This window comes from Bombus affinis, chromosome 9 (assembly GCF_024516045.1).
Source record: "Bombus affinis isolate iyBomAffi1 chromosome 9, iyBomAffi1.2, whole genome shotgun sequence".
NCBI lineage: Eukaryota > Metazoa > Arthropoda > Insecta > Hymenoptera > Apidae > Bombus > Bombus affinis.
The window spans coordinates 1,747,734-1,773,414 of NC_066352.1; the positions used below are offsets into that span (position 1 = coordinate 1,747,734).

At 38.7% G+C, this 25,681-nt stretch overlaps 1 protein-coding gene across 19 annotated transcripts in view; it reads left to right on the plus strand.

The window, feature by feature from the left end:
- Positions 1-25,681, plus strand: part of LOC126920331 (CUGBP Elav-like family member 2) — a 468,989-nt gene that overhangs the window by 42,442 nt on the left and 400,866 nt on the right. For 16 of the 19 annotated variants that reach the window (XM_050730521.1, XM_050730520.1, XM_050730522.1 and 13 more), the window contains one exon: positions 14,261-14,527. In XM_050730521.1, the coding sequence (XP_050586478.1) occupies positions 14,261-14,527 (267 nt within the window). Of the gene's footprint in view, positions 1-9,512; positions 10,300-13,846; positions 14,528-25,681 lie in introns of all 19 variants that reach the window. The other 3 variants (XM_050730532.1, XM_050730531.1, XM_050730533.1) reach the window with 2 other exon arrangements.

A 25,681-nucleotide genomic window follows, 5' to 3' on the forward strand; every position in this document is an offset into this window, starting at 1 on the left:
ACTTAAGATCACATTGACGTTCCAGAAAATGTAATTCATGAAAAAATCAAAATATATTCATCTAGTCAGTCCTCTTGAGTATAATAAATTGCATTTGAAGCATGTTTTGATAAAGTCAATACATAACGAGTTATTTCAAGTGATAATTTTTATTGACTCACATTGTATTATGAGAGTCTCCTAGTATATTCGTCAAACATATCACAGATGATCAAATTCCTGAATTGATGCCAACGGAAACTTAATCGTTGCCAAAGAATTGACTGTTTCTACAACTTGCAATTTTCGATCTATATCATCTAAAGCTGTTAAAATATTGAGATAATAAATTATTTTATTGTTCATTCGAGTCTTAACTTAAGATTAGACCTGATATTTTCATACTTGTTCATTTTCGAAAATAACGAATTATTTTATCTCGACGATAAAATTTTGAAATTCACCGCAATGTTCCTGCGCCGTAATGTACTTCTCCTTTCTACAATCTCAACGAAACTCTATGTATATCATAATTCAACGAAAATTCGCGTCGCGTCGTTGGTAAATTGCAATTTCTTCCTTTCCATAGCCAGTTTTCCGCCATCACCGTAGAGTCTTGTCGAACACGATCGCGACAAGTTTGCGGTGCACGACAGCCGGAACGCGCGCGAGTATTTACATCTGCTAGCTGTGTAGAACACGCAGGATATCTAGAGAATAGGCAAGACCGAAGAGAGAGAAGAGCGATACACTACGGAGACTGGCTGGTTGGAACATTGAAAAGTATGCAGGCGCGTCGTGTTTGGGTCTGAGATGTATCGCGAAATACTCGTTTCTGGTACATACGTACACACTATCCAGGAACACATGCAAACTTATCTTACATGCGGATGTGGCGGTGCAAGCGATCACGTAGCACTCATAGTCTTCCCTGTAGGTTTGTAGGAGCGTGACTATATACGACAGCCAAGGCGAATTCACAATGCAGAGACGTCGTTGCCCTTCTCCCATTTTCCCGATGTCGTATAGGCGTCCTCCTGCAATGTCCCGTCTGTTATTGGATTTGTTTGAAACTTTTCAAATTCGACCAGCAAATGTGTCTAACGCGGGACGTGCTCGGGATGTACCGAGACAATTTTTGAGCAGCTCGACCGCCGCAGCAGAATACTCCTTGAAATGTCTCCTCCTCGTTCCTTCGATGTATCAGTCATTTTCAATGAAAACTTCCAGTGTAGAGAGCAGATCTATAACCGTGCTGGGATTCACGATGGTACATATTTCCGTTCAATGTGTATATGTACTTTGGAATACGATGATGTTTTACCAATATGAAGATTTGCTTCGTTAGGAAAGTCACTCGACGAACTTGCAAATCAACATTTTTCCTGTTGTTCTTTTAGCAAAACAATGGAAATCTTCGTTCTTGTTATGCAGTGTATCTTTTTTTAATCATTGGAATGTTTCACAGGTTAATCTTTAACGATTGATCATATCAATATTTTGTTATCATTCGAGTTCATCGCGCGTATGTGTAACACTGATTCAAAATTTCAAACTGAATAGGGTTTCATTTATGTCGAATTCGCGGAAGTTGCCTAGTCCGTAGGAGAATTGTAGAGCAATCTTCTGTAATAAGAAAGAGGAACTTTTGTGATCCTTTTTGTTCGCGAACTGGGATTCGACTTTCGAAAATTGGCTTTGAACGAAAAGCCGGAAGAATGAGTTTCTATCCATTGGATTGAATTGTTAAAAATTTCATCGATTCGTTTCCAATATACATATATTTACACAAGAAAAAACCAACCTTCAACGATCAATGTCTTTTAAATATAAGTATTAGAAGTTAAAAGCTTCTAGAAATTTTTAGAAATTATTATTTATTAAACGACCAAATTATATCATTGTACAGATAGTGAAAGATGTTAGCAAAAACAATTAAAGTAAGGAGAGTTAATCGCAAATATGAAGGCATTAAATTAATTCCACGTAATACGGTTACGAGTTGCTTTATGGTTAGCGGCTAAATATATAAGAAACTCGATGAATAACTAGTAGCGTTGCTCGTGTGAGCAATGAATGTTTCCCCTTATCAGCGATAAAATCGATGTATATGCAACTGTTACACTGCTTTTTGTGTAAACACCATTGCCAGGCTGTGATTTTGATCAATGAAGCTTTTCCTTTGGCCTTCCTTTCTGTAAAGTGCACCCGATACAGAACACAATCAATCTCTGCTGTAAAGCGTGTGTTTCTTGTATATCTTATTGTTACTAAATGTTTGATAAATGTATCTGTTTCTGAAAAACTGGTTTTAAATATTATTTCTCCTTTACAAGAAGATCAGCTAAAATGTGTCTTATTATTAATAATCGACGAGCGAAAAATTTGTTCGCATTTTAAGATAGATTCGGTCCTATGAGAGGTAAGAAGTATCTATAAATCTTCGTAAAAAAAGGCAAAATTACACGGCTGATTCCTTACCTGCTTTCGAAAATAGACGCAATTGTATTTATGTTTCCGTTCCACAACGAGGCAAACCGAAGCTTGAATAAAAATCAACGAACTCTACCTTACTATCGGGCTAAATGACTTTATCGTGTCATCGAGCACTTGGTTCGCTCGATATTGGGCGTTAAAGAGGTTAGTTGGAGACCTGCGGCCTTAAAGAGCTTTAAGAAAGACGGAAAAAGTTGCTTGCTAGCGGCCGATTTACTACGCGTGATTAATAATAGCTTCACTGTGTTTACTTGAAATACATTTCTGAATGCATTGGATTTAATAAAACATCTTAATAGCGATTTGCTTTATTCGATTAGATAATGAGCAAGCTTATTAGTAGAAAAGGATGTCCAGCACATTAAGCAGAAAATTACCTGCTAGAGTAGCAAAAGGACGGTTGGATAAATAGAGCCTTGAAAGAAATTAATTTTCTAATAACTGACGTATCGAGATTAATCAATATCCGTTATTTTTGTTAATTAAATAAATCACTCGTTGAAATTTTATAAAAAGAGTGTTGCAAAGATATTAGTGATTTAAAATCTTAAGATCGAAGACTTTCAAATTTATTTCGCACATAATGCTTCGGCTTAAATTAATATATCGTTTATTACTTTCGACTCTTCAAATATGTCGCATCATTTTATAATGTGCTGTGATCATTGGCAAGGAACTTCAGTCGCGATATTTCGCTGATTGAAAATTCAAACTAGATATTCCTCAGAATCTTAATCCGAGATGTTTCATTCCCTGTTAATCGCGATCGTTAGAAACGCATAGTCACGCTTTTTAATCTCATCGGTAATTTTTTTTCCTCTAGAGTGGGTAATGGAAAAGTCGGATTGCGAGGTGCAAGCGACAGAGGGGAGAGGGCAGGTTCGGATACGAAACAGGATAAAAACGAAGGTACAATTGAGCAATCTCATGATTGGAGACCTTCCGTGAGAGAGGCTGCATAAGGTCTGCTTGCCCATGTCACGGCTGCTCGCTGTCCTGCGAGATAAATCCGTCCAATCCTCTAAGGAACAGCACTCGCTGTTTATTCGCCGCTTTTTCCTTGATTTCATGAGCGAACAAGGTGGTTCGGCTTTCTTTCTAAGATCAGACCATATCGCTTCGGTTACCCTCTCTTCAAACTCCTAGCCCTCTTAGTACATTGATTAATATATTATCAATCGTTCGACAAGTTTTTTATTCCTTCTCATCTTTTAATACACCGTGTACCTGTATATATGTGTATGTGTTAATATAAATAATTAATGCGATTTAAAGCAAATATCACGTTGAAAATATTTATGAAAATATTAAAGAAATTTTTAGTCTCTCGTCCAATAAACATTCGTCGATAAATTTTAATAAATCATTGCACAAATTTTCTCATTGACTTCTTCCTTTATTAGGTACGGTTTTCCGTATCTCCGGTCCTACCGCCTTGTTTGTATTTTGTATTACGCGTAACTGATTTTCGATATTTTTATCGAATGCAATAGTTGTTTTCATCTTTTCCATTTTCGTTTACCTACATCAAATTTATATCGCAAGCATGTAAGCATGAAACTTGTGTTAGCATAGCAGAATATTGACCACGTTTAACATTAATCGAGTGTACGTTGCAAATAACGATTAAATTAATTATATTTATTCAAGGATTCTAGGTATTACGTGACAACAGGTTTCGCTTGAATCCTTAGCATTGGCTCGATATCTTTTCGTTTCGATCTTTTCTTCTACGTAGTTTCCACGATATCGAAGTATCTACTTTTCCACGTAATTATGATTTTTATAATATTGGCTCTTTTACATAATGCCATCGCGATATACATTTGATCGGATAAAAAAGCGTCCAATCATGGTATTGTTAATAAAAATAGCGCAAGTTCGAATACTGCGTGACGTAGCAGTCGTAACGAAGGAAGAAGATTTATTGTTCTCGTAAACGTTTTCCCTGGCCTCATTGTTATTTTAGACTTTTACTATGCGAGAGCTTTGGCGTCTCCTTTGTCACTGAATTTTCAATGCATTCGGTCCACAGTTCCAGCTATTACTTCTTGTTATTGCATGAAAGCCCAACTATAATTAGTCTGTCATAAAAATACCGAGAACGTATGTCATCTATATAAACCTTGATTTAAAATGGAACGCTGGTATAGATCTACTTTGCATTGTAATATCGTAAAGTATTTTCAAAGGAGTAACTTCAAATAAAATTGCTTATGTTTCTAACGTTTTTGTTAAAAATTTTTAACTCAAAAAGATAGAAATCAATGGTTGGAAAGTGCGATGTGAAGAAACGCGTATCCTGTACTTGTTAAAATCAGATTCGAATTGGCACGTACTTTCACGATACGCGTGTGATATCGATTTGATCCTTTGTAGACTTTTATATATTTAAAAAAATAAGCACGTAAATTATAGAAAGGGTACAGGAGGATATTAAATCAACTTCTTAGCTCACTAACTCACTTAGCTAACTAACTAATATAATGTAATTTAGGCCGAAGCGGTTTTCACATTTTCGGCAGATGCTAATCGAGCAGCATTGCCCGTTGGAAACGCGATGCGGATATAATGCACGGGCGAAATAGCCCGGAAATAGCAATCCATCAATATCCCAGGCAGTACGGGCCCGGTTTTCAACGTTAATCAGTAATTAATTAGTGTTGGCTGGATAGCGGACTCGTCGTTCGTTACCAATCGTTTTTCGATGTAAGCACCGGCGTTTATCCGGTAAAAATATATCGAATTGTCACGGAATTAGCCAGCAGCCAACACAGTCCACTCGTTTTTCCAGCATTTTCCGCCACGATATCATGGAATGTGTTCAAGCTTTATACCCTCTGGCGATGGTCGTTCCAATGATCAGCCTGGTATCAACCGAATAATGTAGTAATACATTAGCAAAGCCCCGCAATGGAACGTGCGTTTGCATGATCGCGTACGCCACGTTTATTTGGATTTGTAATCACTTACGAATCCTGCCGCTAATGAGACGAGAATTATTCGAATTATTTTGCAATATTCGTTTGCCTTCTTTCTTTCGTTGTTTTTATTTTTTGCTTGAAATATATATAGTTGGTGAAATATATATTTCGTGCTCTTTGCTAAATACGTTGTCGGTTTGCTTGCTTGTTTTAATGATATTTGGAGTAGTTATTGTTCCGAAGATGTTTAAAAGGGTAACGCGTGTGATATGACATCGAGTGTACTATAGCCTCTAAATTATCAATATCTTTATGTTATAGAATAAATAATAGGTCGCACTTGTACCTGTAGGTACCTTTCCGATCGCATCATTAACCAACCACAGTAACTAAAATTTCGCTAATAGGCATCGAATGACTCGCATCGATGAAAACGTATCTTGCCGTTTACGGTGGTCACTGATAAGGGAGAAAAGAGAGTTTGGCTTGGCCTGGTATAATTGTACACCTGTAGCAGACCGAAAACAGTAATTCATCAACACATCAGAACGAGTTGGCAGCGCTAACGTTCCTAATCACTAATTAGCCAATTAGCTCACGCAATTTTGCTAATAACGGCTGCGTATATCGAGCCGATGAATGACGCGGCGCACCTGCAGCCACGTTAAAGGGGGCCTTTCAACCACGCTGCGCTGGCTAGATGGTTGTGTGGCGTTTCGATTATAGCTCATCTCGTAATTAGTATTGTATCGACAAACCTTTCGCGGCTACACTCATCAGACTGATCGCGTTTTGTACCTTTCCAATGATACTCGAACGTCGCCAGTATCATTATTTACTTAAATACACGCTACGATCGTCCATTTTCCCCGTTTGTTGTCCAATTCGTACTGTGGTATCGAAACATTAAAGCGAACGTCGACGTAGACAGATTTTATTTCATCGTCGATTTTCCGTAATTTCCTTTCACAGATGACATTACGAGTTTCTCAAATTTTAAGAAGCGATTTCATATTCTGATAATCTAGAAAACGAGTGTTCCACATTTAATACGCGTTCCAATTGCGCCTGTGTAAGAAATGTAACGCTGCCGTAGCGCCCTTGACCATTTGCAATGCTAATGACGTTCTTGTGACTTTTCATTTGCGTGCAACACTGCGAGCATCCGATATGATGCATACAAAGTCGTTCGTGTACGTAAATATAGAGTTCTTCCTTGTATTTTTTCGGCGGTATTTTTTCAAGATCTCAGAATTTTTTAATATCATTTTCCTTGAAATTTTAACCACGACGGCGAAACTTTTTTTAGGCCGATATTATTTCTAGGTTAGTTCTTCAACATTTTTGCAGAAATATTTCATAATTGAATGATTAATTCGGAAATTCATAATTCAGTATCTGAATTAACATTTTCAATTTCACCTATCCTAGGTGTTTCTAATTTACTTAACGATAAACCACAGCTAATAGGTATTAACAAATTAATGATATATAAATTAATTTGAATAAATTAGATTAATGACAAATTTCTCTGTTGATAACGCGTATTTATACAAACACTGGAATGTAGGTTGCACACGTTTTTGCTCCAAATTCACCAGGGAAAGAATCTGGTTAAAATAGCAGCTCCGCTGCTGAATCCTCTTCTTGTAAGACTAAAACGTGCACGTATCCTGGGAACAAGGGGTGCGCGGATTTCTGTTTACCTAGTCTTTTATGCTAATGTTAAGCTCCAGAATACACCTAGAAATTTTATGACAGCATTTCAACTGCAGCCCGTATATTCATTTATCTGGAAAACCTCATGCTTGAATTTCATTATTCAACAATGGTAAGAAGTAAAAGCGTGAAAGCGTCCAAATAACATTGTTTATTTGCATTTCTACAATCATTCGTTCTTTTCTATCTATTATTACACTTTTTTAAACTTCATATTATCAAATATACAAGTATATGGCAATCGATAGATATATTTATCGCAGAACGTAAAGAGAAACATTCGCCTAGCTTTGCTTAAACGTCGATTGATCCCTAACTTTTGCCAGCAGTATACGTTATAAATTTAAAATACAACTGCGAAATATTGCCACAAAAGGTTAAAAATACATCGCAACCTGGAGGTTCGATCAAAAATGCTTTCACCGATCCTCCATACATTTGGCAAAGTTCGCCAGTTCGGAATTCTCTTGCGACTTCGCTTCTCGTCCAAGCGTATAGCTGGGGAGCTAGACAAAACTCTGTCTCGAAGATGCTTGCCGTTTATTGATCCGAGTTTAAACGTTTCTTAAACATAGGTTGTTAAAGCAAGCTTGAAAAACTTACGTCACTATTGCTATCTCGTTTTACGCACGCTAATGATTAATTGTTGTATCGTCATGGAAATATATGTTCGTTGGATAAGCAGCCATCTTCTGCTCGTAAATCATTGAGTTTGTGATTCGTTCTACCAGTTATTTTCCTAAAGTATTATTCATCGCTCTGCTCTTTGTTACTTCAACTTAACTTTAACCGCAAAGTTAAATTTGTTTCGTAATGAATAATTAATTAGAAGGTTCAGAGGCTCGATCGATTTTAATCCCGAAAGTTCAAATTTATGTAGGTAGATCCATATTATATCCAAGCAGTCGTTGATCCGAAACAAATTTAGCGTGTACTTAAATCGAATGTTAAAATAAGAACTTGAATATACGGTCGTGTTTGATTAATTTCGTGAAGATCGAGAAAGGTAGCAAACTAAAATCGTAAGCAGCGGAGTATGAAACATTTGAAATCGTTTACGTCTTACGTCAACACGAAGCTGAAAATCGATATAGCCTTTGCGCACTAATTCGATATACTATAAGTAGGTAACGCGTGTCAAAACTGTAAGTCAATTTTGAAGGAGGAAATTCGACGTCGTGAGGAACTGCGTGAAGTTCGTGACATAATGTTGAGTTAGGCCGTGTAAATAGAAGGTAGCAGTCGAGCTAGATGAATCCCTTGACTGAACAATACCTCTTTGTTGAGTTGCAAACGGCTGTTCCGCGCCGGCAAACAACTGCTGGTGCTTAGCTATGCAATAACGATACCAGCTCACCGTTTGTATTGTTATTTCTACGAGAAACTAAACCTACTCTTTTCCATTATCGAGTTAGGCTTTATATTTGATGCTTATTTCTCGCGTGTTTCGCCGAATACTTTGATACGCAGTGGATCGAAAAATACTTTTTCCGCGAAGTACAACTTTTTTTCATTTCTTCCGCTCTGATGTAATATAACCGCCCACGGAACTATCACACAGGACAGTTTTTGTTAAAAGACTAAGATACATCTTTATTTTTCTGTCGAAGCAAAGCATGATTTTTTTAATGAAACAAAAACGAACTCGTCAAATTATTCTGTTCTCACTCGTAAACAACAAAATCGCAATTTACGTGGACGGGAATGTGTCAACGCGTTTATTTAAATTTTAAATACCTCTCGGCTTCTTTATGTCCATTGTGCGCGTCGATGAGCATTTGCTTACGCCATAAACGTCGAACATCTTTTATACCGTTTCATCTACTGAAACCGTGGACCTAGTCGCGTCTCGAGGATGTTGCTCGCTCGAGTAAGTCGACTGTACAAAACGTTCCAACTGTTATCTAATCTCGGAGAGCCATTCCGTGGCTCTGCCTTGTCGTCTGGTGTTGCTAGTGAAAAAGTGTTTACTCGCAAACACGCCTCACCTTCCATGCGCATCCGGTTTTGAGCTGAATTCCCTGTCCCTGTTACAGGATTCCTACGATGTCGCAGCGATATTTTCGAAACGCTTTTTTCTTGATTTTATTTAACGTCGAGTCGAAAACGTGTCTCTGAAATAGTTGTCCTTCTCTAAACATTGTCAAACGTTTATATATAATTTCAAGCACTAAAATCATGCGCAAACCTTCAAATTACAATAGCTTCCTTCCAATCGAATCGAATTGAATCCCACTCAGAACCATCGTCCGGAAACCATGGTTTTCTGCTTGTACCGAGCATCGATTGCCCTCCAATTCTCGTTGCAACCATAGAAGCTAGCATGGAACACGAACGACCAACCCTCCATACCTCAAGACGTCCCAGAAAACTAAGAACACTCGTTCGTTGCAGATGACACTTGGCATTCCGTCGTCGTAGGGTCGACGCAGCTTTCCACCTCCATGATACGCTTTCTACTCGTCAAGAAAATCATCATGACTCGATCGAAGGACACGTAAGAATAATCTAGTGGATCGATTAGTTCGCTTAACGCCGTAACTAATATCACGGTATATCGGCGAACGTACATGAATCTATGTAACTTGTGAACATCGGGAAGGGAGGAGCGAAAGAAAGAAAGAGGAAAGGAGAAAAGCCAAAGAAGAGGAACAAAGTGGAAGACGGAAAGAGGAAAAGCCGCGAGATACTAAAGCGTGGCAAAGTCGCGGCAGCAGCTGTGTCGCGGTGAAAGTACGAAAGAAAGTCGAGCGTAAATGCTCGTAGGGGCGCTTAAGCGAGTTTACACGCGGGCAAGCGTACCGTGAGCCAGCTCGAAACGTTAGAAACGCTCGAACGTGAAAACGCGGCCGTGTGCTTGTGAGGGATGCGGCCCATGGGCGAAGGGTGGGGTCTTTGGGCACCGATAAGGCTTATCCGAAGATACGATGGCCGGCTGCTCGGCTCTTGTCGTCAGTCGTAGTGCTCAGGTGGAGTCGACAAGAGCGCCGTTCGCTTTAATTCACGCCGATATCGTGAGTTCGCGTCTCTTCTACGTACGAGTATCATCGCTGCTATCGTATCCGGTTGACCGACCTCCAGTTGAATTAGACGAAGCCACGGAAACGCCAGAGGACCTCGACCAGGTGGCGGAGGGTGCTTGAGAACGACGACAACCTTGAAATAGACCAAGAGGAATCAGGTTGGGATCTGTGTATGGGAAAATCACACGATAGGATGCTCGATGTTCGGAGATATATCGTCGGTTTGTTAGAAGAATCACGTATCTCGAATTTACTAGGATAAATTTTACATTCTCAATTTTTTGTTTCGATTAGGTTTCCTGGCAATTTTTATTCTGTTATCCTTCTAGCAAATCGGTGATACACATTTTCGGGACATGACGTATAAAGGGACTGATTCGATATCTACAAGGAATAAAAAAAATTAGGAAATTAATTAAAAAATTAGCGACATACGAAGCTTTGTCATTGTTTTTACGCGTTATATTGCACCTTTGGATTATTATCCACAAGTTACGTCCGCAGCAAACAAGCAATCTTGTTTACGGACAAAGTAGAATCAGTGCCGCGCGGAAACGGTTCTTTCTCCCGACTTGTTCTCTAATCGTTTTGTCCTCAAAACGTCTCGAGATTTTAATTTGACGTTTTAACGCGCGAAGTGGTCAGTGGTAAAGGGATGTCGAGATGGGAATAGAGTAGCTAGAAAGAGTTCGTCGTTGTAAAACGGTCGAGCCTATGCAACGAGAGATCGACAGGGTAAGAAAGAAAGAAAGGGTGAAGGAGAAAAAGGCGAAAGGAAGAAAGCGAGCGGCGCGAAGGACAAAAGCGTTGGAGGGTAACCCGAGAGAGCAAGGCTCTCTTTACCGTGCGCTTTTCTCAGTCCGCGGGCGTTACTATTCCCCTCTCGCCCCCTTCTCGCCGCCGTTTCTCCGCTCCGCTCCATCTGCTCTGCTCTGCTCTGCTCTGCTTCGCTCCGCTCTACTCTTCTCCTCGCCACTCTCTTTCTCTGCCTCTGCTTCTTCTCCTACCAGGATTTCGCAGCTCCCAGCTCGCCTACTAAATTATTCGTGACCCCTTTGACACTTGACAGTGGTGGCAGTTCCGGTAATTGTGCCTCTATCTTCACTCCCCAATCTTCAGTCGGACTTTCTTCGTGTTCATGAACACGATGAACATCTTACCTGGAATTGTTTCTGTTCTTTTATCTTTGTCTACTATGAGTATCCAGAAATTCTAGAATAAACGTTTTAATGTTGCACATTCAGTTGATTTCCGTTCGCGTGTTTTGTAGGAATTGCTATCTATACTGTCTTCTATAGAGATACCTTGAATGTTTGTACAATTTTTTAAATTAAAGTTTTCTATATAACGGAAAGGTAGAAAATATGGGGAATTCGTGGTTATTAGATTTTTTTGAAATTGTATAGAAATGTGGAGATATTTGGAAATTTTGGACCGTGTATTTTTACTGTGATTGGATCAGCTTTCGAAAAATTCCTCTCGACACGATATTGCGTTAATACACGTGACTTTCGGATACCAGAACTTCAATTCGGTGGAGATCTTATTTGATCGAACGTAGTTAAAATTTAAATAGTATTTCATGATTTCATTTCCATCCTCTTTTATGACGATATTATATTAATAGGGTTATTTATAATCACTTCCTTTACTAGAAGCATCAGTCTCTTCAAAATTTAACACGTTTCCTGGGACTATATTTCTTTTTCGTCGCTTCTTTTCCATTCGTCTTGCTACGCTGTACTACCGGCGTTCCTCCAGATTACGATGTTCAATGTCCTCGACTCACTTACGTTTACCCATATATAAAAGTGGACAAACAACTGGTCGAAGCGTTTTAAGCGTTTCTTGAAACACAATTTACCGTAACTGAAGCGAAATCGGACTTGGACGTTCGTTCAGATGCTTTTCGTTCCTTCCCAGTACGCTCATTACGCTTGGGCGTCGTTTCGTTCGGTTTCATCGTGTTGTCGGTAAATAACGGGCGGAAGCTTTCCTAGGTACTTCGCAAGCGTCTTCGAACGCGAAGCTTCGAGCACGATACCTACGTTCGAAACAAAGGGACACTCGAGCCGCCCGAAAATCCCCGAAGAAGCTGCAGATCGTCGAGCGAACAGGGAACATCGCAGTTTCTCATCTCTGTCCCATTTTTTAACGCTTTTGCTTCCGGTAAATACGTCCGTCTTACGGTGACTTGGCCCGAGCTTCCAAACCAAGATAAAAGTGCAGCCCGTATATAGAGTGTCTTTCAAAGTATAAGCGATAGCTCAGAGTTTTTTAAATGGAAAATTTCATTTTGAGGAAGATTCAATGGAAGCTGTTGGTCCTTTTGAATTATAAGTTAATTGCGACTGAAAATTATCGCTTCGACAGCATAGAATCGGAAAATCTAGTCTAATTTCTTTACTTGGAAAATCATATTTCCTATCACATTTCAAATTAGTCGAAAGTTTTCACATTCGAAGACATTCCGTGCTATTGAACAAAGCTGTATCTGAAAGCAACAGAGCTGGAAACCAAGACAGTGGCAACTCACAGGAGCAGCGAAGCGAAAGTCGCGATCTTGGAAAGATGTAGAAAATAGCGAACGAAGAGCACGTTAAGGGAGATCGAGCCGTGACTCTATGGTGGTTCGCGGTGGCGCGGCCTGTATACGAGCCGAGTTTCTAATTAAACTTAAACTTTTAATTGACTCGTTGCAAGGTCGTTTCGCGCAAAAGGTGTCCCACGTACGCGTTCCAACTATCTGCGTTACTCCAATTTTATTCGTCTTCTCCGTGTTCTTCCTAGATTCGTGGCTGGTTTCAGGCTGTTACGTTATCTTCGTAAAGGGTTTCCTCCTTTGGAAGAACCATGGGCCTTCTTTATGACCACTTCGCTGCGAGTTACTTAGGAATAAAATGAGGTGTATTCGCGTCTGTAAATCCCTAGCAACGAAAATATATGCGTGGAAATAATTGTAGGTGAAATGATTTAGTCTACAACGATGAAAGTGTTAGGCCAGTGCAGTAGCCCTACTTGCTGTCGAAGAACTACTAGGTTTCAAAGTAACGTGACTTTTTCGATACGTAGGTACATGTCGGATAAATTGAAGCTGGATCTTACAAATATTCGTAACATTTCAAATTTCGTTTTAAGATCTACGAAGACCTCGGTATTTGCTCATTTAACGTAGCTAATGTCTAGATAAAACGATTACACGTTCTTTATTAACAAAAGTTATCTTTATGGTTCGATTTTCACACGATCAATATGAATGCGTGTATTATTGTGAAAGTTTATTTAGTTTCTCAGAGACTTGTCTATCATTTAGGTGCTTCGCAATCGAAATTTTCCAATTATCTGAACAAACGTAGATCTGGGTCACCAATTCAACGGCGACGAAAGACAAAACGAATAAAACTTTTGTACTGACTTAACAATATTCTCTATGATTCTGTCCACGGCATAAGTGATTTTGAAACCGTAGAGTAAACGTAGAAATCTGTATAAACGTTAAATTGTATCATTATGTCATCATTAAATTTTACTTATTTCTTCTTCGAAAAGATAAACCTGTGAGAGTTTCGGATTCATCCTGTGTAAACGAAGCATTGCTTTTGAAAATACATATACGTGGCGCGATTACGATGCGCCGATCACTCATTTCGAAGCAAAACGTTCGCATAATATAACTACTTTCTGTTTTTATTTCTGTTTGTATAGCCAATCGAGGGTCCGCGTGGTCGATAGCTGGGAATATTCGACAGCTTCGTATCGAACGTTAAACGTCGCCAAAGTTACGCCAAAAGTCTGCAGTAGTAACATTGAACAGATTTCCCTAGAGACAGATTGGTGTCTGTATCAGTGCAACCGTATCTCGTGAACAGTGTATGCTTTCTGTGTCTAATATTCAAAAAAGGAAAGAGAAAAAAAGGAAATAATTCGTGATCGTACAATTGATGATTCGGTGGAATTGTTCGAATAAAGAAAAAGGGGAGTAGGAAAAGTGTGTTTTCTTGATGAAAGTTCAGTTTGTATATCCATAATCCGTTGGTTGATTCGCACGTGTGTAGTAGTTAGTGTTTGAGGGTTGATACCTTCAAACCGGAAACGTCGAGTAATCCTGTCTTCCTCAAGGATAAACGAGGCTGAGGGAGGGAGGCACCGAGAACCGGTCGCAAGGAGGATTCCTATGAAAATGCTTCAATCTCTGAATGCTCTGGCGGGTAAGATCTCGCCGGGCTCGCCAACCGACAGCAACGCAAACAAAGTGCACATGCACAACAACAACAACAACAACAACAACAACGTCGTGCATCACCACCATCATCCGTACTCGAAGCAACAGGCGCAGCAGCCGTCGCCGTCGTCGCAGTCGAGCAACGGCGAGCAAAAGGAAAACACGTAAGTTTGATACATTTTTTTCTCTATACATGTATAGTATATATATATATAATATAAGCGAATATACACATATGTGTAGGAACGAGTGTGTCGTATTAATTTTTCAATCGTTATAGCAAGGTGAAAGAATCTCTTATACACTTGAATTTCAATTCAATTTGGAAGTTTTAACGCTACTCGAATGGTTCGTTATAAATACACCTGTCCCTAATCATTTTTTGGCTCATCTTCTAGTTATACATTACAATTAGGTGCAAAAGATACGAAAAATTCTGAATGGAACAAGTTTGTCAGAGAGAACGAAACTGCATCAAAGAGACGTATCTATATGTTCGCGATAGGAAACAATTAATTGGTTGGGTGGGAAAAAGTGGGGTAAAGAGAGTAACACAGTCACGAAATCACTTTTCTGTCATTTCGTTCTTTATGGAAGAGTGACAATTTATTTGAAACGACCTTTTATGAAAATGAATTTTTCAAACTTGCCCAATCCTACAAAATTTTCGAACTTCGTAGAACACTTGGCGAGTATGCAGACAATTTAGCAGAATGTACTTTGTTGAATTTTCTAGCTAAAAAGTTAAAAGTTGCAAAAGTGTAAAAGTAAAGGAATTTGAGAAAGGAAAAGTCGAAAATATATTATCATGATCTGGAAATGTTACATAGAATCTTATTTTTTTCTATCATACGTTTTGAATACTTGAAATATGAGGGGATTTTTCTTGAAACTTATTAAATTGAATATACAAAGCACATCGATAATTTCAACGTAGCTTGAGAAAGGTCGTATTTTCATCTTTAATAATTCCACTGCGCTACTGTAACGTAATATAAAATGTAGATTTTTGAACGACAAAATTGCGTAATGGATCGTGCAAAGAGACGAAGAGATACGATTATACCCGGTTTATTTCTTGTACGATGTAATTGTATGCGAAAAACAAGAGGTTCGAGTAGTTGAGCTTATTCGATAAACAAGATAAGAAAATCAAAACTCATGGTGCCGTGCTAGTTAAATTACGGCGAGCAATGTCGCGATAACAATGAAAATGCAATTTAATGCTCGTTACGGGCCACTTCCCGTCTACACCCGCTACTTTTTTCCATCATCGTGTTATTTGCAAAAGCAGAGAGTAAGATACTTCGCTTAATGGAAAGGTTGTCCTCCGGGAATACACGATGCGAGTGGCCTCCTCCTTGAGAAAAAGCCAAGTGAATAATAGCAGCTGCGACGATGCGTTACGTAGATTCTGTAAATTGGAGCGGTGTTTCTTAAATTAATTAAGCGATCTTTCTTCTAACTGTTTTCATGCTTTAAGTCGTACAAATAAATAAACGAATAGATTCCATATTAATAATACTTATTAATTAATATATTCTTCTTTTATTACTTCTTTTGCTCACTTACTTATTTACTCACTTACTTAAGTAATAAAGCTAATTCGAGCAAAAAATTGTAACGTTAAAAGATTCAATTTCCAAATAATGTAAATTTTCCTTACAGAAGTAATCTTATTTTTTAACGTTTAAATGCTTCGGAATCTCGAATCCTTGATGAGAACAATCGTACGATATGATTAACCCGGAGTCTTATATTTCAATCTTTAAGTTCAAGAATTCCTCTTTTTCGAATCATATCGATTCAATCGACTCGCGTCAATTTATCGTTTTAATTTAATCATTACAATTGTGAAGATGACAATGTAGTTTCAGCAAATGATAGCTTAGCATCGTACAGATACACGTTACAGTCAGACGCGACGGCAAGAGCGGACTCCGTTTATCTCGTAAAGTAGTATGGGCGTCGCGAAGGAGCCGTGCAAACGGTGCAAAGTTGAGAAGGGTGTTTCTTTGGTTGTCAGGCGTAAGGGTACAGCGAGCAGGGGCGGGACCCGATACGTCGGCGTGCCCTTCTTCGTTATTTCGTTACGTCGCGTAAACGTGGCTCGCGCGAATAGCGTTCGCGGAGAAGGGAACGGAAGCCTAAAATAACTCGGCGACATTCCTGGATATGAGAGAGGGCAAGAGCATAGTCCCGGCATCGTTCTCCACGAGCGAATCTCCGTCTCTCTTTCGACCCTCTTTGCGCCTGTTCTCACCTTTGTACCAAGATCTCTCTTATCCAGCCCTCGTGGAGTAAATGCTTCTAAAATATGCACTCGGCTAACATAAAATGCGATATTCGAAGGGCGGAATTCCTGGTCCAAGGACTCGGAGAATTCTAGGGGAATTCAGTTGTTCGCGGGCGGAAGGATTCTGCCGGTAGCGCACGATGAAATTAAGTCGTCTCGCGATCCGAAACTTTCGCCCTCTTTTCGGTCGCATTTTTCGGATTTCCGAATTTCTGAAACGTGTTGTGGGTGTTAGGTGTTTTATGTACAGCACCGTTAAAGAATTAAAATCATTCAGTTTTTCCGTGCAACAGTTTTTCAGCCGTTACATAATTTGGGAACAGATTTTTGCCACGCTACAATTATCATAGCCATGAATTGAAATAATCAGATGTATAAATTAACTAACAGTTTAAATTTGCTATGATATACTTGCACGTGATGCTTGTTATAAAAAATTATTATTTCGCGTTTAAAATACTCTTTTCTTCGATACTATTGAAATAGTATTATTTAAGAACTCTCGCGATCGTACTATCGTCATTCTCCAAATTTTTACAACGCAAAATTATTTGTTTCATTCGTAGAAAGGAGAGCACGAACTTGGATAGTCTACTCAATGCACAAAAAAAAAAAATAAATAAATAAAAAAAAAAAAAATAAAATAAAAATCACAACAACAAAAAATAAATTTCCCTCATATTAGACCCCTAAACGAATGCGATATTTTTCCATTTTTAGACATAATTAATGCGTTTTGTAACGATACACTGGATCACGTTCGATTACGGGTTACGCGAAGACGTTGTATTAAGTCGTCGCGTAAATCTTGCTTAATGCTTAATAGCAGCCGGGCTCGGAACTTGGCGCTAGCTCGGCTGCTCATAGAATAATAAGATACAGCCGCAACGAGTAGTTAATTATGGGAAGTGTTAGGCAGCGTTGGTGGTCTGTGGCGAGTTGCTTGGATCGAGCGTATAAGTTCTGCAAAGAGGCGTTTAACGCGTGTAGGGAGCTCGATAGATGCAAGGGTTAAGTGATATGTACGGCTCCGGGGAGGAATTCGCTTAACAAAAGGGTCACTAAAGGACCCTAAAGGTCGTGCGAGGGTTCTCTTATCTAGATTCGAATGCTTTACTCGTATCGGGAAACTACACCGAAATTAATTTCCACTTGTCGACAAGTACGGATTTCTATCTTTTCGTTGTAGTTCAGACGAAATTGCGCTGGTATAACCATAGTTCCGTCCCGTCTCGTGAATTACGTAAATATTTGTTAACACGAACAGCGTCTTCGCAAGTCGAGTTTATCGCATCGTGACGAGTCTGGAGTCATATCGATAAGAATCTTTATTTGTCCGTGAAGTAGCGTTGCCACTCTGCAAGTTGAGAAAATTCTGTTTGTTGTAGATTTCCAACGTTCGTTTCGGATAATTGTGTAATATTTTTGTTTTAATTAGCTAGAGTCGCGCTTTAAATAATATTTTATCATCTTCGAAACGAATTGAAATTCTCTTTGAAATCCTTTCTTATAAAAACAATGTTAAAAAAATAATAGCCGGTAATAAATTGTGTAACGAAAAAGTTATAAATGAAATATTCCGCTAACGTAACGTTAGTCCTTAATGGTTTAAGCGTAGGTTTTGAGCTAAGCGTCGTAAAGTAGAATTTTTCATTTTGATCCCTTAAACTATGGTCTATTTTAGTTGATTAAGACGGGTTGAGAGCACGCAGATCACTGGTCTAATTAAGTGGCTGCCCCAATTGCTTGGGAATTTTATGGAAAGGCTTAAAAGAGCATAAAACGAAAGACAAAGTACCATTTACTGTGTCATGAAAATGCAGAAATGAGTTATGAAGGAATTACGTTAAAGGAACGTATTTGTGAGAAATACGACGCTAACGTTAAAACAGTATTTAATGTATGTATGTATGAAATATGTATATGCGTATGCTTTTGCAAAATCAATTAGATTTGGAAATTTCATCGGATACAATGTCCCATTTATTTTTAATTGACCGTAGCTAAGCAAAATCGACGAAAACGTTCGGTTTATTAAAAAAAAATTACCATTTCCTGATAATTTATTTAATTTATGAGAACATTGTTTTTCATTTTTTATAGTAATAATAATCCTATTTTATACTCATGATATTTTAAGATTTTTAGATCGTATTTACTTACCGCGTTATCTTATCGATATATATGTTTCGACACTAGAAACTTCTATTACTGACGCAAGGAAAGCAATCTGGGAAGGGAAAAACCTATAGAATCATTTTCCAAATGTGTATTCGTTTCTACCGAACTCGTATACATACCATGGATATATAATGGCTAACTTGTACTTTACGATTACGTTTATTTGTAAAATTGATTCGTAAGCTTGCTCTATGTAATCGAGAATTAGTTTTTTATCGTTATCGCTGTTTTCTCAGAGATAAGTAGAATTCCGCGTCAAACGCGAAACCTGCACTTTTGAAATAAATCACTCAAAAAAGAGTATAGCTGCTATAAATGGAAGGTTAAATTAATCTAGTATGAAACGAATAAAAATGAAATAACATACATATACGTACTTGAAGCGAAAGAAATGGAAAGAAAAGAAAAGTATACGACATATTTTGTCAGAAAATAAGGAGAAACAATGAAACTCGGGGCTCGTCGTCGGTAATCTGGCAGAGAAAGACTAAACTAAGTATCTGGAACGATACCGCCTAAGAAATCTGACAAATCCGACAAATCCAAATAGGAAAGATCGTAGAAAATACGCGCCTATCTGTAACCTCGGACCATCTTCTTTGCTTGTTCCACTATCGACTTCTTCCACAGGTTCCCTATTTACGGATGTGTACGGCTGTCCGTGTAGGAGTTGAACCACGTTTCGTGATGGTCGCAAGGGAGGTATATAAGCGTTGTGCGGTGTCCTCCACACCGAGCACGTACCACGTAGTCGTGATATTGTCACATGCCTCTGGTGCAAAGCTCCAAATTGTATCGTCGTCGCGTGCTGCATGTGCCAGCGATGATCCCTCCTGCTCGTTTGCCCGCTTTTCCCCCACGTGTTTTCCCGTTTCTTTCGTATTGCTACTTATACTGGCAACGACAATAACATCCAACACGCTCGAGTGATCCTTTTTCTTTTTGAGCTGACACCCTGCCTTGTATCTAGCACGTGTGTCTTGTACATGCGTGTACGTGAGAGCTGCAGAGGGTGAATGTTGAGAGGATACGGTGGTGTAACAGGCTCTAGCAGCTTTTCCTGCCACGATCGAGACGGCACGTCCAACACTTGAGAAATGAGAACGCGGCTTGGCTGCTGGCCCACGAAAGTGTTGTTGGTTCATAATCGAAGATTTTGTGGTGAGATTTAGAGAGAAAGAGACAAAATGAGCAAAGACTTTGGAAAGTTTATTGCGATTTCGCGGAAGGACTCTACCGGATGATTCGTTCGAGAGGATAAGAAAAATAGACATTAGGCAGCAACGTTCGAGGCGAATGCCTTTCGATTGATAGCACAGTGCTTTTTATTTATATTTATAATATTTAAACAAATTTTTGTTTCGTTATACTTAATAGTATAGTTGTTTTTTTTAAATATCTTGTTTTGTATTAATTTTTCTGTTTTGATAATTCTTGCAATGTACAGAGAACACGATGATGATTTAAAACGTCTTTGTTGTTTGAGATATAATCTAAAATTATTGGGTCGCAACGAAAGCTGCTTGTTATTTAATTAATTCTTCGCTTAAGCTTCACAACTGTTTCAAACGAACGTCTGTGCTAATTGTTTTGTCCTGGTCCAGCAACGCAAATTAGATTATTACTCGTTCTTTATTTCTCCTTTCAACAATTCATTTTTATACTCGTACACGTAGTAAAGTGTTTGTGTTTTAATTTAAATTCTGCTTCTATAGTGCAACAGCGTTCCATTCGTCTAGGGAGGTTTTTAATAAATTGCATTGTTGTTTCGACTATTTCTTAATTATTATTTTTAGATAATTTACAATTTCATGATACGCGTGTTTGCCCATATGGATTAATTTCATCGTCGTATTTAAAAAGTTAATCAAACCACGAGGCAAAAATACAATTCTGTCATCGAAAGGTGAAGTGTTTCACATGTACATATACAAATTACAGAAAACATTTTGAAATCTCATTAGCACTGTAACGAGACACGACTGTCGTTGCTATATTGTTTGTGTTAGTGAAATTTGAAACGGATCTAAAAATAACTTTGCAAAAATCACCAAAGTATTCGAATTCAATTATTCGCTACATTATACGTCCTGAAAAAAGTAATCAAGTGACATCAAGTGCGGAGAACGTACCAGTTACGAAATAATAAGCCACGATATTTAGCGAGACCATCTGTAGCCCTCGTTGTATGTTTCAGACTACTATTCACGCTGTATACCAATGTTTCACCAAGTGTATGTTCGCAATAAATATCTCGTAACTTTTACATGCAATTTCGGATTTCGGGTTGGTTTCAAATTTCACTATTGTAATCACGATAGTCGTGTGCCGCTGTAGTGATAAGGAAATTTGAGGATGTTTCGTACAATGTACGTAATATATCCATAAATGAATTCTGCGTTAAGTGTTCGAATACTTTCGTGAATCGCAATGTATAGTTGCGCTGCAACAAAAAGATCGCACGTGCTAATTTATTAAGCGCTTAATGGAATTGTTGCTTCGTTCGTTAATTCGTAAGTTTCTACGCGGTTAACTGGCCAATGAAAACGCTTTTAACGGGTCTCTAGTAATCTGTCGACGGTAATTCTTTGAGAAACGAGCACGTGGTATCGCGATGCGAAACGACTCGACAAAGAGAAGAGACAGAAGTGAGCGTGAGACATTCGTATTAGCGCAATTTGTTAGATCTATAAAGCGACCGCGAAGTAACACAACCGCTGATGAATGCTCGGTACTCAGTCTAGGAACGTAGTAATATGACTCGTAACGCATTCCTAGTACCATCGCTATCGCCGTTGTCATCGTCATCGTGGCTACATAAAATCGAATAACTGACGCGTCTGCATGGGCTTCCCGTGCTCACACTGCGTATATGCGAATGATATTAAACGGAAACCAGAAACGGATCGATATCGCGCGGGCGCGCGCGCCAGGCAACTACCAACCTAATCTGCGATATTTACGTTGTTTCGTAGATAAAGTTTCCAACTGGAAAATTATGTCGATGCTTATTAACGCCACAACACGGAGAATTTCGTTTTACTTAGAATTCTTCGTCTTATCGATCATTTTAAACGCATAGGATTTTTTAGATTTTGCACGAAATTTCGAGCAACTTATGATCTAAATGGTACGTTGTTTGTCCATTTATACTCGTTGCTGTGTGTACACAGATACTAACTTGGTTTCTTGCGTGTATTTTAAAATATTTCCTGCGTTATCTTTAAAACGCGTAGAAATTCGTTAGCGATGCAGCTAGGTTGAGACTGAGGGTGATTGTGGATTGTGGGTGGGAGAAAGTTTATTCTAGAAGTTTAAAAGTCCTATTTACAAATGTAGAACAATTAAACCTACCTCGTTGCAGTTTTTCCATTATCGTTGGAAAAATAGTGCAGGAATCCTGGGAACGACAACTTAAACGGTAGCAACGCCTTCTCGTAAAGACATTTCCTTAAAAAATTCCAGCGACTACCTTGGATTTTCTCGGTTTTATACTTTTAGTTGCTACAATTCAACCACCCTCTGTAGATCATTCATTTATGCGATAAAATGGAACACCATGCGCGCTTATTGCAATGACAGAGGACGATGACATTCCAACGCGATATTGTTTGTGACCATTCCCCAATGCTGCGGTTTCTAAATTTGTTCTGAACGCAAAGCGACATCCCCGTTGTTACAAGGAGTTGTACGAATACTAAACCGCGCACATATCCCTTGCAAGGAGAAAGGAAAAGTTGCTCGTCCCGACGACCTACTTCCTACGTCCATCGTATTTTGTCGCGGCCTCCTGTCTCGCGCTCGTTGTTTACAGCAAAGACCCTTTTGCAAACAGCCGGGGGAGGTCTTTGCGAAAGGGTGCTTATAGTCGAACATCACCGTTATTCCTCTGCCTATGAATTTTTCTTGCTCAATTAATCCATAGCTCTGTTCTTTTTTTTTCAAAAATAGAGTAACTCGCGTACTTACGTCGTCAATCGTTTTCTATTGGATACTCGAAAAATAAAATAAAAAACATGGATGCGTGCGTGCTGTAAGTTAATTTTTGTAAATCAGATTTCTGGCAGATATCGTTTAAGAGAATCGCGAGAAAAAGTATAATAGATAAAAATGGAAACCGTTCAAAAAAAGATTTCACTATTTCAGAATAGAAATATTGCGTTACCAAGAGAACGGTAAGAAGAATAAGATTTAGGCTCGACATATATTTTCTGCGACACAAGCGAGCAATAATTAACTTTGTTCTGTCTTTCTTCGTATCTGTTCAAAGTTACTTGCTACGTAACTTGTGTTTAATATCTAGGTCCTGGTGAAAAACGATCGATATAATTACAGATACGTCTTTTTTGCTGTTTATAACGTTCTTATCTGTTCGACGATTATCTCTGCTCCTATTATAATTGGTTCCAGCCTGTATTTCCCACTTCTATCGTGATTTCTCGCATAATTAATTTCTTGGAAATCGGCTGATTCAATCAACACTTTTTATCCGTTGACATAAAACGTGTCGAAACGAAACAAATGACGATAATTAATTGTATCTTTTTTCTTTTTTTTCGTGAAATGACGTGTTTCGATATATAGTGAACATGATTGTCTCTTGGCGTTTCTGTTAGTATCGAAAGCTGCAATCCTATATGTATATTCGTACATATACCATGTATCGTATGAATAAATGTTTCGATACTGTAAATGTGTACGTGTACATATATCACGTAACCTAGAGAAAGCATACGTGGTCTTATACCTTGGAAACACGTAACATATGCTATCGATTCTTCTTAAAATTAGCACATACTCTCTGCTATATTACTCGTAAATTATTTTAACGCGTATATTAATTATGTTTGCACGTTCTAAAGCGTGATATCAAATAATTTGCGTACCAATTAACAAGTACTGATGAATATCGTTTTCCACTTTCTAAATTACTAGTAGTACATAAATGTAAATATGATTATGATATTACGATATATCAAATAGGTTTAACAATTATTATTAACGTTGATTACACGAAGGCAACATTTGTTTTTTTTATTCTTTAATCCGTGTGTCATATTTTTATAAAGTAACGAAATTCATAAGTTCCACTTAAACGAAAGCGGTTAAAACATATTATTCGCGATGCGGTGAATTTTCTCAGGAATCGATTACCAAATAACCGAAAACTACTAAAAATATTTCGTTATCCGTGAAGCTTAACGAACGGAGCGACGACATGAGAAATCATTATTAGCAGTGTCTAATGCATCATGATTAACGATAACGCGGACGTTTCGTACATGATGCATCGTTGCCGAAACTTTTCCACCCCTATCATGGTTACGCATAATAATATATCGTTTCTGTGACTGGTAATCATGAGTGATCGACTCATCGGACTTGTCGTTGACTCCTAAATTGATGGTGTTTTGATCCGTTATTTTCACCACTGTTTAATCATGCGCCCTAATTTCTTGCCGGCTGGCTTATAGCGTGATTCATCGAAATTTCATTCGTTTAACTTTCAGACGAACCCTCATTCGCCAAATAATCCCTTCCGAGATGAACGAAACTTTTGTAAAGTACCATTTTTTATCGAAATATAAAAATTTTCGTGGACAATTTCAGCAAGATTCGTAAACGGCAAAAATATTTTAATGTTAATAACGGTTTACCTTCCATGCTGCTTCATCGAAATCATTCAACTGACGTGAAACCGTGATAGACAGATCTCTCCCAGTCGACTAATAATGCCACGGTACTGTGGAGAAGCGCAGATCCCGACGCGATCTGCATCAAATTTCATTTTCGATTCCCGAGCTTTCGCTGTCTCTCTGCCAGTCGCCATCTCCTCCTCCGCCTGACCTGGCTACCCGCTCGCATTAGCATGTTATTGGGCGGTTGTTTACTTCGGGTTAATCATCACCTCCGGCGCCAACGATTTAGCTATGAGATCGTGATGAACTAGAGAGAGAGAGAGAGAGAGAGAGAGAGAAAGCTCTGTAGGGGGTGGCGATGCGCCATAGTGTATGGGAATCCGATTTATCTGCTAAACTTTGTGTAAACTCGAGAGAACCGTACACGAGGATCAGAGAGAAAAATAATTCGCCGTTATAGTTGGTTATTAATTGTTTTTGATAAAACAGTGGAAATAAACTAAGGGAAGGGGATAACGTTGGGGATAGAGTTGAAAATATCAGAGAATATATAAGAGAAGCTTAATTTCTTCTGAGAGGAATTCGTTAACACCTGAAAAACAATTTCATTTTATCCTTCCTATTCAAAATTACACGAATTAAAATACGGTTACGTTGATATATGTATATCTAAATAGGGATGAAAAGATACTTCTGTTGAAAAGTAGTCAAAGTAATATAGAGAATTACGACGAGGAGATTATCACGACTGAACGAGATCGGGAAAGCTGTTGACAACGAAGGTGAAAATAAATCCAGTCACGGTCGACAGAGAGTTAATAAATGCGTTGTTAGAAGGTCGAAGGTAGGAGCGGTCAGTTTTAATTCCGACAGTGTCGCGTGTCCGGATGGCGTTAAAATCTGTTGAACTTACAAAGCAGTCTCGTAGGCAAGTTTATTGGAAAGATGGAGAGTTAATTAAACGAATAAATAACGTAACAAAGGAAGAGGAGAGAGGCGTGCTCGCAGAACACAGCATAGTTTCGCGCTTCTCTTTCAGAAACGTCGCGTCGGCTTTGCAAATGTACATACCTACCTACACGTACATGTTCCAGCCGGTGCGATGCGGCATAGCACGGTGGCAGACCTTCCACCGTGCCACTCCAATTCGTTCTTTTGCCTTCTTTCCAGCCTGTGCGATTCTCCGCGATCCACTTCCCAAA